At 36.6% G+C, this 13,023-nt stretch overlaps 1 protein-coding gene across 2 annotated transcripts in view; it reads right to left on the bottom strand.

Annotated features, from left to right (window-relative positions):
* Window positions 1-13,023, bottom strand: part of Ano3 (anoctamin 3) — a 221,679-nt gene that overhangs the window by 29,291 nt on the left and 179,365 nt on the right. For both annotated transcript variants that reach the window (XM_013019567.1, XM_013019568.1), the window contains 3 exons: window positions 2,729-2,811; window positions 2,217-2,357; window positions 1,202-1,366 (listed from right to left, as the gene is read on the bottom strand). In XM_013019567.1, the coding sequence (XP_012875021.1) occupies window positions 1,202-1,366; window positions 2,217-2,357; window positions 2,729-2,811 (389 nt within the window). The remainder of the gene's footprint in view (window positions 1-1,201; window positions 1,367-2,216; window positions 2,358-2,728; window positions 2,812-13,023) is intronic.

The following is a 13,023-nucleotide window of genomic DNA, read 5'->3' as shown; positions in this document are numbered from 1 at the left end:
AAAAAAAAAAAAAGAAATCTTAGGACAGTTCATTAATTCATTCAAGATGGTTTCAAGACCTATAGGTCTTTGGAATAAATTATCACATAAACAAAGGAATGAAAGGTGCAAGTTTGAAAGCTGTAATAATTGACTCTGAGTAAGAAGGATAATAAACAGGCAGAAATGCCTTAAGCTTGATGACCTCCAATGAGTACATTTAAATTTATGTCAGGAAAGATGATTGTGTCCTTGTGGACCACGATGATGACTACCTATAATATTTTAAATATTTTTAAATGTCAATACTTTTTAAAAATAATAGCAAAGTTTTTCTTTTGTAATTCAAAGTAAGGATAATAATAATATAATTTAAAAAGGAGGTAATATGCTGAATATATTGAGTGAAACTATTGAAAAACATACTGATATGATTTCTAAATGCACCAATTAAAAATTGTAAATTATCTTATATTTAATTATATAAAATCTTATATTTTGTGTGAGAAAAAACAGAATAAAAAACTGTATATTTGATTCACTTTTTTCCTCCAAAGACAATTCTGAGCATTTAAATATTTATGAGCCGGGTGCTGGTGGCTCACGCCTATAATCCTAGCTACTCACAAGGCTGAGATCTGAGGATCTCAGTTCAAAGCCAGCCGGGGCATGAAAGACCGTGAGACTCTTATCTCCAATAAACCACTCAGAAAACCAGCAGTGGTACTGTGGCTCAAGTGATAGAGCCCTAGACTTGAGCTGAAGAACTGAGGGACAGCACCCAGGTGCAGGGTTCAAGCCCCACGACCAGAATAAATAAATAAATAAATTATGAATGGGTAATGTATGACATGCAAAGGAAAACTGCAAAAATAAATGCTACTCAATGCAGACATGGCCAAAAAATTTTAGAAAGAATAAAGAAAATTATTGCTCTCATGTCCACATTTTTGACAGGAAATGAATAATTTATTGCTTTAAGTTGTGGGACCTGGACAATATGGTCAAATCTAAGATACAATAAATATAGACAGTGTTACAAAGATATACCAAATTTTGAAGAGTAGAAAACATAGAAGTTCAGTTATAATATTTTCTGGCAGAGTGAATTATTTTTGCCAGAAATATTGTTGTCTTATTATGGCTTCACTGTAAATGTAAACTATCTTTTCCCTGCCCACTTGTATTTTACATAATGAAAAACAACACCATAAATACTTACAAGATTCAGCAACATAATAATGATGAAATTGATACAGACAGCAGCACCAGAAGTTGCAAACTGCCAGTGTTGCTTGATGAAGCTCCACTTGAAGGAAGCGAATTGTTCCATGACTACCAGGCGATAAACCACCACTGCGAACACTGCTGTGATCACCAAGGAAATCTGCAGTGTGAGAGGCCAGAGATGATGCTTGCATTTTGCACACTAACGATTCCAAAGCCAAACTATTGATCAAAAACACTGTTCCAAGTCATGAAAGTGTATATCTTTCTATGAAAGCGCTGTGAGATTACATTTTCTTTCCTAGGGAAGTAAGTTAAAAAATAGGACCAGTAGCTTATGCCTGTAATTCTGGCTATGCTGAAGGCTGAGACCTGAGGAGTATAGTTTGAAGCCAGCCACAAGTAGGAAAATCACTGAGACTCTCATCTCCAATTAACTACCCAAAAGCCAGAAGTAGAGCTATGATTCAAGTGATAGAGCACCAGCTTTGAGCAAAAAAGCTAAATGTCAGTGCCTAAGCTCTGAATTCAAGCATTAGTTCTGTCATACACATCAGAAAAAGGAAAAATAATACAGATTTAAACTAAAAAGTAACTCAGGGAGGCGACACACATTTTAATTAGCTACTTTGAAGTACTCCTCATACAAATTTGAAAAAAAAAAACATTTGTTTTAATGTGACAGCAAAGCCATCATACTAAAATCCAAATCTACCCAATTTCCTCTTTCTAATGGATTGCTTGATGTTAACATGTTATCTCATTTATAAGGACAGCTCATAAGTATTTTCTTCTTATCTTAGTTGATTTCTGTTAGAGACCCTCACATTTCCTTTATAAATTCTTTCTGATTTATTGAGACTTCTATTTTGCTTAATTAAATGTATTACCAAGGTTGAAAAGTCTAGGGTTTCTTTAACATCCACAACATTAATAAATGAGTTGCTATCATCTGAAGTTTTTCTACATCTGAATTCCCACAACATCTGATACTGAGGGCTATCCTTTACCATGAAGAATATTCCTGACACAGACACAAGAAGACGACTGATTTTGTCTGATGATGGCTGATGAGGCTCAGGTTTTCCTGTGATAGGATTTATTATCTCCATCTTGTAATATTTGGCTTCAAACTGGGGACGAAGTGTTTCCTGATACAGAAAATAAAGTTATCTAAATATCAAAGCCATATATTTAAAATATTCCCCTCATATTACCTCAAAACTCCAAAAAGTATTTTGCTATTAGGCTGTCTTCACAAAGAAGAAATCATAAAAAACAAAAACAATTATCTTTCTAATAAACTCTAAGCTATATTTAAATTAGCACAATTTTCTATTATTTTATTTAAGAAAACATCATAGAAGTGGTTTATAATCATCAACAATGAGTTTTATCATCTCCATGAAATAAGAAATCTTGATATGACAGAACATCAAGAGAAATAACGAATAGTATATATGTTTCTGGTTTGGATATTAGGCCCCTGGGTAATTCGTACACATTTTTCATAACATCTTACCTCCTCTTCTTCCCATTCAATAAGATCCCAAGTGTAGGTCAGTATACTTCTTCTCCTTTTCCAAAACTCCAAGAAGACTGTGGCTATAAATATAATAATAATTTACTATTTAAATAATCACTGCTATCTAAGCCATGTCATATTACTTCTTATCATTAGTCTGGTATGTTTTTATAATAGATGGAGGTAATTAATTGCTCTAAAATTGAGCATAAGATCCATGTTAAAGTGTGGCATCAAAATATTGTTATGAGAGAAAATCAATATTAGTGAGCTAAATATTATTTTCTGTTTATATATATATATATATATATATATATTTGCCTACTCAAAATTAAGTCACAAAGTCTCTTTCAGGAATGATATCAGAGACAAGATTCTACTTTCCAGGACTTACAAGAGAGGTCATGTGGGAGAAACAGGAAAACAACAAAGCTGTCTTGGTGGAAGGAAAAGAACACGGTCCTAGAAGGATGCATTTATGGCCTTCACATTGATTAGAAGGAGAACTCATGGAAAAAAATTAAGATATAATCTAATTATAATCTGGCTTGTCTATATAAACAGGTATTTGTTCTCTTCTAGTAAGTGGATGTCACCTTAGTCTGTTATGTGGACCTAACTCTGGGTCAAACATATATCCTAAAATCTTATGATGTTTCTCATGCATGCATCTGTCTCCTGCCTGTTTTCTTATTTTGGTCAAAGTATTATAAACCCAGGGATCTTCTTATCTTTGGAGGAAGACAGTCATCTCTTGTAAGAGTTATATAATGAAGGAAGCATTACAATAAAAAAGGGGGAATGTAATTTTATTTGTTTTATAAAACAGTACTCAATGAATTAATAATAGAGATAAGACCTTCCCCATGACATGAATTCATTTTTGGTGACATGAATGAAAATGAAAGACAAGAGAGAAGTTAATTCTGTGGTGTTTTCTGTCTTGTTTTTCTCTATAGTTAAAAATCAAAACTAGGATTAGGACAAAAAATATGTCAATGTCCCTAGTTAGCTCATCTTATCTTTAAATTTTACAAAATGCTTCTTACATATGTTCTAAGTTCGCTAAGACTTCCAAGGAGATGTGGTAGGTATAGTGGCCACTCAGATTTGGGAAACAATGGTGCTGACTGTCATAACACCTTATGAAATGTCAATAAAAGGAAGAGCCAGAATGAAACTCCTGTTTGTTACTCTGCACCAATTCAATCTCATCTACTACAAATACCACATACAAATAGGAATAGATTTTTCTGTGAAGTTCTTAAAGAGCAGAGATACTAACATAAGCAGGATAGGCAAACTCCCTTGACAGAAAGATAACTGAGGTTCTCCAAACATGGAATCTGCTTTTACAATAGTAACCACAGTCATTAGTACCACTAGCCAGGCAGGAAAATCAGAATTTAAGAAGGAATTAGGAGGCTAAGGTGAAGATACAGAGAAAGAATATATTATAAAGGGAAAAACGAAGGAAAACTAAAGCACAGGTTTTAAGCAAGCCACCATAACACAGTGATTACAAATTAAGAAAGTAATGTTTTAATAGGGAGCATGACACAAAATACTTGAGCTAACTATCATTAATTTCAACCAAAGCTTAAAGTCTAAATGTGTGATCTACTTTCCTCTTGATTTATTTTATCAGTGCATAATTGAACAAGAGCATCTCTCAAAAAATGGATTTAGCAAGCCCAAGATTGCAACTTGGAAATAATAAAGGTATATTGAACCATAGATCAGAAAGTAGGGATTTTCTTTAAATTTCAAGAATGAACATTTATGTTAAAAGTTTTTTTTTCATAGCTAGTGATATATTCATTTACTTCATGGCTCCAGTATTTAAATTCTTAGATGAATTCTACTCTCACATTTTACAATTCATTAGAAAGAAGGCATGCAAAGCCATAGTAATCAAAACAGCTTGGTACTGGCACAAGAACAGACCTCAAGACCAATGGAATAGAATTGAAACCCAGAAATAAACCTACAAACCTATAGCCATCTAATTTTTGATAAGGGAGCTAAAAAAAATAGAATGGAAGAAAGACAGCCCCTTCACTAAATGGTGCTGGCAAAATTGGTTAATCACTTGTAAAAACTAAAGTTTGATCCTAATATATCACCCAGTACCAGAATCAACTCCAAATGGATCAAAGACCTCAGGGTCAAAGCAGACACTCTGAAAATATTACAGGATGGAACAGGAGAAACCTTAGGTCTCCTTGGCACAGGCCGAAATTTTCTTAAAAGAGACGCAGAAACACAACAACTCAAAGAAAGGTTGGACAAATGGGATTGTATGAAATTGCAGAGCTCCTGCATAACAAAGGAAATAGCTAGCAAGATCAATAGAAAGCCCATGGATTGGGAGAAGATCTTCACTAGTCATACAATGCACTAAGGCTCATATCTAAAGAATACTTGGAACTCAAAAAATTAAATCCCCCAACAACAAATCCTCAAAGAAACAACTGCCCAATAAATAAGTGGGCTAAAGACTTAAAGAGAAACTTCTCTAAGAGGAAAGAAGGATGGCCAATAGACAAATGAAGAAATGCTCGACTTCCCTAGCCATAAAAGAAATGCAAATCAAAACAACATTGAGATACCACCTCATTCCAGTTAGAATGGCTATAATCCAGAACTCTAATAAACAACAGATGCTGGAGGGGATGTGGACAGAAGGGAACCTTACTGCATTGTTGGTGGGAGTGTGAACTTGTTCAACCACTTTGGAAATTAGTATGGAGGTTCCTCAAAAAACTCCACATAGAGCTCCCCTATGACCTAGCAATCCAACTTTTGGGCATTTACCCAAATGATCACAAACAAGACCATACTAAAGCTCCCAGCACAACTGTTTATTGCAGCATTATTTACCATAGCTAAGATATGGAACCAACCCAGATACCCCTCAGTAGATGAATGGATCAAGAAAATGTGGTATATATACTCAATGGAATTCTATGCCTTCATTAGAAATAATGGCATTGCCCCATATGTTAGGAAATGGAAAAACTTGGAAAACATTATATTAAGTGAAGTAAACCAGGCCCAAAGAAACATAGGTCCCATGGTTTCCCTTATTTGCAATTACTAGTATATGTCTGAGACAAGCAGAAATGGTCAGATAAGTTGATGTTAGGTGAAATGAACACCAAGATAAAGACTCAAATGTTTTTTTCTTTCTTGTGATTGTTTCTAATATATTTATAAGATGATTTCTTTGTTGCTTTGTATGTCCCTCCCCCATGGTATAATCCCTGTTTTCACTGTATTTGATGTTGGTATAATTTGTGGAGGGGAAGGAAAAAAACACACTGTTTAGAGATGTACAAGACGTTATGACAAAAAATGAACTTTCAAGCTTTGGCAGAGGGGGGGAAATGATGGGAAGGGGAAACAAAGGAGGAGGCAACAATGCTTGATAAGAAATGCACTCATTACCTTGCCCATGTAATTGTAACCCCTCTGTATGGTATTTTCACAATAAAAAAAAAAGAGAGAAGGCATGCAAAGTAATTATCAGTGTGCTGAACCCAGAGCAAAGAAGAAAATGGCCATTTAGCAAGTCCTACTAATCATATATATATATATATATATATATATATAAAACATACATATATATATAATGCATATATATATATATATAATATAGTTGTACAAACAGCTTACAGTTCCATAGGTCAGGTTAAGTACAATGCCTCTTGGCCAATGTTACCCCTTCCTTTGTTTGCCCCCATTTTTCTCCTCCCGTCTTTATCCTCAAGTTACTATGATAATTTATTTCATTCAAAATTAACAGTAAAATGGCTAACCTTGAAATTAAAACAGTGGTTGCTTCTGGGGTGGGATTATGCCATATGGCACAGGATGCTTTTAAAGTGAGGAGAATGTTCTATATTCTAACAAAAGTACTGGTTATACAAGTTCATCATTTTTCAAAGGTGATTAGATTGGGGCTGGGAATGTAGCTTAATGGTAGAGTGATTGCCTGGTATGCATGAAGCCCTGGGTTTAATCAAACCCTCAGCACCACATAAACAGGAAAAGCTGGAAGTAGCACTGTGGCTCAAATGGGAGAGTGCTAACCTTGAGGAAAAGAAGCTCAGGGAAATCACAGAGGCCCTGAATTCAAGTCTCAGGACTGGCGAAACAAAGAAAGAAGGAAAGACGGAAAGAAGGAAAGAAAGAAAGAAAGAAAGAAAGAAAAAAGGAAGGAAGGAAGGAAAGAACGAAAGAGAGAAAGAAAGAGAGAGAGAGGGAGAGGCAGAGAGGGAAAAAGAGAGAGAGAAAGAGAGGGAGGGAGAGAGAAAGGGAGGGAGGGAAAGAGAGAGGGAGGGAGGGAGAGAGAGGAAGGTAGGAAGAAAGGGAGGGAGGGAGGGAGGGAGGAAAGAAATAAAATGATTAGATTGTATTCTTTTAGAAAGCTTGCCTGTTTTCTTTCACACACACGTGTGTGTGTGTGTGTGTGTGTGTGTGTGTGTGTGCATGGTTTTTGCAGTGCTGAAGACTGAGCCCAGAAACACTTCACTAGGCTTCACTTGGTCACTGTAAGCCCCCCAATTAAGCAATGAATTTTTTAAAATATCACATTGTTAAAGACACCATTTGGATTGATCTTGATCTTTGTAACAGTATAGTGGTCTTCCCCTGGCTTGTGTTTTTCTTTTACTTCTTCTCAGTAATTTATACTTGTGTGCTTAGCTCTAGAAGGCTCTGACCTTCCATGGTTTAGCAGAAAAAGGAGCAGCAAGCTTTCTGACATTCTACTGTCAGTTTTAGGGCAATTATACAACCAAAGGGAAGGGTGAGCAATAAAAGACCCACATTGTTTCTTGGCTGAGCTGTTTCTCCAAATGGAGAAAGGACGTTTACTCATTCTGACATCTGAGCAAAATGGATAGAAGTAGAAACACCCAAATTCGGTGACCTCTCATGTTCCCTTTAATAGGTAAATAGGCAGAGAATGCAGGGGACTGGGACCCATCCTCAACTAGAAAATGATCCAGTTTATCTAAATACATTAACATTCTAACAATATCCACTGAAATAAAGCTCTTCATTGTCCATAATCCAGTTCAAGATTTGACCCACTAGCTCACATATTGCTCACCCTACCCTCCAGAGTAAAAATCATTTCCAGATGTTAGAAATGGGCATTAGAGGACAAAATGTCAATATTTTAATACAATCACATTTTTCTCTTAGGAGTACATGAATTTAATGTCTCTCTTCCCTTCCCTTCCCTTCCCTTCTCTCCTCTCTCTCTCTCTCTCTCTCTCTCTCTCTCTCTCCCACACACACACACACACACACACACACACACACCATCTTTAGACTGGTTCTTGTTATGCAGCCTAGACTGACTTGAAACTCGTTATCTTCCTCCCTCAATCTCGCCAGAATTTAATGCCATTCTTGACAGTAGGAAGTTTTAGGAGGGTGAGAACAAGGTTAAGCTGGAAATTAGTGCCCCACTGAGTTTTAAGAGGAAACAGTAATCTAAGAAAGTCTCCATACACCAAGGATTTCAATAAATGTAACTGATATTAATCATTTGATTTAAATCAGTGGATCCATTTTGAGCTTTCCCTTTGTTTTAGGGATTTTAGACTCCAGGGGCCTAGTTCCCAGAATGAAAAAAATGCGTCTGGTCTTCCTCCCCTTCACAACCTAACCCACCCTTGATTGTTGAGTTAAAGACTGACCAATAAAATAGATAGGTTATAATCTGGCTCAAACTGGTGACACCACGTGCTTATGGTAAACCCCACCTTTCGCTCCTGCTTATGGTAAACTCTGGCCTTTTGCCCATCAAAAGGTAGACCCTGCCTTACCCACTAAATTTGTGTGCCATTTTAAACCAAGGTGATAGGCTGGTTTAAACAGCCATTCCAAACAAACTGAAACCTCATTGGCACCTGTGTGTGGTCTGGTATGACTGTACAATCCTTTGTGTTACAATCCCATTGGTCACCTGTCGTGAATGGGGGTGACCTCATGGATATTGTCTTTAAAAACCAAAGTATGTTGGCAGCTCAGGGTCACAATATCAGCTCCTGAGCCTGTGCTATGGCCCTGACCAGTCAGTATAGGAACCTTCTCAATAAAGTTGCTTCTTTGTTAACAACTTTGTTGTGGTGAGCTTTGTCACTCTGGACGACTAGGTGGGCTTGCCTGCCTTAGTAGGGGTCTTTCTACTACACATATATATATATATATATATATAGAGAGAGAGAGAGAGAGAGAGAGAGAGAGACATATTCTGGCTGTGATGTAAGGACCCAGTTAACTCTGGGACTTTAGTTTTATGACTTTGTCTATGAAGCAATAACACTGATGATAATAGCTCAGATAGCTTTTGAACTGAGAGGGTAGGGAAGGTACAATAATTGGAAACCTGAATCAAGGATATTTATTACACTTTGAGGGGCAATTTCAAATACAAAGGAAATTAAATATGTCTGAATGTAGAAAAGAAGGGGCTGGGAAGGTGGCTCAGTGGTAGAGCGCTTGCCTTGCATGAATGAGGCCCTGGGTTCGATTCCTCAGCACCACATAAGCAAAAAGAAAAAAGCCGGAAGTGGCGCTGTGGCTCAAGTGGTAGAGCACTAGCCTTGAGCTGAAGAGCTGAGGGACAGCGCCCAGGCCCAGAGTTCAGGCCCCACAACTGGACCCCCCCCCCCAAAAAAAAAGAAAACAAGAAGAAATCGCCAAGCATTTTCATCAGAAGAGTTGAAGCCTTACACCTCTTTGAAAGAAAGTCCAGCTGAAACAATAATTCAGGACAACAGCCTGGAGATTGCCAATTTGGACAGCACCCAAGTCCCTAAAGACTTTCCTTCATTCCTCAACATTTTCTTTTTCTTTTTAAGTTCTCATGCATAATGACCTCTCCCCATGCACTATTGCAACACCACAATGCAAGAGGCAGAAATAGAAACCTTGTTAAACAGGTTTTACATTGAGCAGAGGGCCCATTGAATAGGAAGCATTTTTCATTCCCAATGCCAACTGGAGAATAGTTACGACTAATTTTGTTTTTCGTTTGGTTAGCATCCCATAGCTATGAAATGAATGGAGTTCCCTACATGAACACAAAGGTAACTAGTCAATATGAAAAATATATAAACATAGGTCAAGAGGGAGATTTTGAAAAAAAAACTCTTTTCAACTTGCCTTCTGAACCTGGTAAGTCTAGACAAGCCAGTCTTGCTACAATTTATCTTGGTCTGACATCTCTCTCAACTTTCAGTTTTCCTTTCCTCCCTTTCCTTCTCTGACATTAAATAAGAAAGAACATGTAAGAAAAATCATCACTTGAACCCTAAGTACTGGAAATCTATACCAGTTTCAGAAATTAGGCTTTCTTTTTTTCCTCTTGAGAAAATTCATGTAGAAGCAAGAAGCTACAAGAAGAAATATCACCATGAAAACATTACCATGACATGGCAACATATGCTGACAACTCTGGCTGGCTATGGAGGCATAGACTAGCATTTAAGAACCTGAACAAAATGCAAATTTGGTCTAATAAATTCAAAACCAACCTGGGAAACATAGAAAACCCATACCTCCCCTTCTCCCAAGAGAAGAATTCTCACTGCAATCTTGAGTGGATTAATCCCTTCATGTAGAGGATGAAAGCTAACTCTTCATGACCCCGAATATGGTATATTAAATTTAAATAGACCATGACATTAGCATTTGTTCAAATTTAAATAGTCTAAAATTGATAAAATACCAAACATGTTCACCCAAATATAATCGTGTCAACCTTTTGGTATGCCTTTCTCATAAAATACAATGTATTCTTTTAAAGCACAAAGTTATTTTCCTTAGGATCTTTTCTAATTTTATCCTTCATTGATACACTTTAATTTTCTTCTTGTGGCAGACCTGGGGCTCAAATTAAGGGCCTAGACACTATACCTCAGCTTTTGTGCTCAAGGCTGGCACTCTTAACACTTGAGCCACACCTCCATTTCTGGCTTCTTTCTTTCTTTATCTCTTTTTTTCTTTCTTTCTTTCTTTTGTTCTTTCTTTCTTTCTCTCTCTCTCTTTCTCTTTCTCTCTCTCTCTCTCTCTTTCTCTCTTTTAGTGGTTAATTGGCAATAAGAGTCTCAGAGATCTTCCTGTACAGGCTGGCCCTGAACTGTGATCCTTAGATCTTTAAGCCTCCTGAATAACTATGATTTAAAGGTATGAGATATTAGTGCCCACCTTCGATCCAATTTTATTAATTTTGTTGAACATTTTCTGATTAGACCAAAATGGATAACCTAGATGAATACCAACCACTATAAAATGACTACCTTTGATAATAAAACAGCAATACAATTTACCTTCTTGGTCATTTTATAATGATCTTCAGGAAACCCGTGGGGGATAGTGTGCTGGTAAAAGCACATGGATTAGAGTAGTAATGTTCTGGATCTAAAAGGTACTTGTGTTCTTTTCACTCATGTAGCCTTGAATAAACCAATAAGCAACGTGAACTCCTGTTTTTATAACTTAAAATGAAAATAACAGTACTTTTTGTAAGGATATGAGACAAACTAGTAGTCTAGTCATGCTTGATTTACTTAAAGGGGAAATATATTTTAAGTAACCAACTTTTCATCATTTGTAGGTATTAGAAACAGAAACTTTCCAAAGTCCTCAGTTTCTACTACATATTAGGTAAGTTTTTTTCTGATTCTTGATCTAACGTGTCTCCCATCATCTTTTTAATTTTTCCAGGTAACAATAGTTTTGTTCATATTTACCATGCAGAACATATATTCAAAGTCTTTCACTTTCCAATATCAGGTGATAGACTTTGAGTGTTTCTTAATGGCTCATCAGTGAATAGTGAGTCAAGAAATATTTACTTGAGCATGTGATCCACAGGTACTTCCATTCAATTATGGTAACTATCCTTATGTAGGAATGGATTCTGAGCAAACTCCTTGCAGTTCATATACTATTTTCTGGACCCAGATCAGTGTTTGTGTATTGATTTGCCCAAGTTTCATGGTGCTCAACACTGATAATGTAAGAGAAAAAAGATTGAAAATATAAAGACTGGCAAATTTGGGGAAATTTTAAAAACCTCTACATGGGCTGGGAAGGTGGCTCAGTGGTAGAGTGCTTGCCTCTTCCTCAGCACCACATAAGCAGAAAAAGCTGGAAGTGGCGCTGAGGCTCAAGTGGTAGAGTACTAGCCTTCAGCTGAAGAGCTGAGGGACAGTGCCCAGGCCCAGAGTTCAGGCCCCACGACTGACAAAATCAATCAATCAATCAATCAATATATCAATCAATCACAGAAAAGCCAGAAGTGGCCCAGTGGCTCAAGCAGTAGAGTGCAAAGGTGCTCAGGGAATGGGACAGCACAAAGGCCCAGAGTTCAGGCCTTAGGACCAGCAACAACAACAAAAGAATTAAATGTCCAAGTTTAAAAACAAAACAAAACCTCTACTCATCAGTCAAAGACAACTACAGGTTTTTTTTTTTGTTTGTTTGTTTGCTGATACACAGTAATTTAAAAAATGAATATCATAAACATGCACTGTGAGGGCTGGGAAGGTGTCTCAGTGGTAGATTACTTGCCTTGCATGCATGAGGCCCTGGATTTGATTCCTCAGCACCACATAAGCAGAAAAAAGCCAGAAGTGGCACTGTGGCTTAAGTGGTAGAGCGTCAGCCTTGAGCTGAGGGACAGCACCCAAGCCCAGAGTTCAGGCCCACAACCAAAAACAAAAAAAACAAAAAGACAAAAAATAGCACTCTGAAGTTATAAAACTGACATAAAATGTTCACAAACTATCCACAATAAAAAATAACTTTGAAAAATCTTAGTAAAGCTAACTTCTCATGTCATTTAATGTAGTATTAGCAATCCTGCATTAAAACTGAATTCTCTGGAGAGAGAATGAAAACTGAGTTTTAGGAGAACAAAAGCTGAATTACTTGTTTTATTTGAGACCACGGTCTTGCCTCTTGCCACCATAGCGTGCTTGAATTGCTTATGTTTACTCTCATTGAAGTATCTTTTTAAAAGTTATATTCTGGAGGAAATAAAAATAAAAATGCAGGAAACACAGAATCCAAAGCATGTACTACAGAAATACGTTAGGCAGTTAGGTGAAAAAATTATTTTTCTTTCCTTCCTTCCTTTCTTTCCTTCCTTTCTTTCCTTCCTTCCTTCTTTTCCTTTCTTTCTTTCTTTCTTTCTTTCTTTCTTTCTTTCTTTCTTTCTTTCTTTCTTTCTTTCTTTCTTTCTTTCTTTCTTTCTTTCTTTCTTT

The sequence above is a fragment of the Dipodomys ordii genome, unplaced genomic scaffold (assembly GCF_000151885.1).
Source record: "Dipodomys ordii isolate 6190 unplaced genomic scaffold, Dord_2.0 Scaffold46, whole genome shotgun sequence".
NCBI lineage: Eukaryota > Metazoa > Chordata > Mammalia > Rodentia > Heteromyidae > Dipodomys > Dipodomys ordii.
This window is presented reverse-complemented; position numbering and strand designations above follow the sequence as displayed.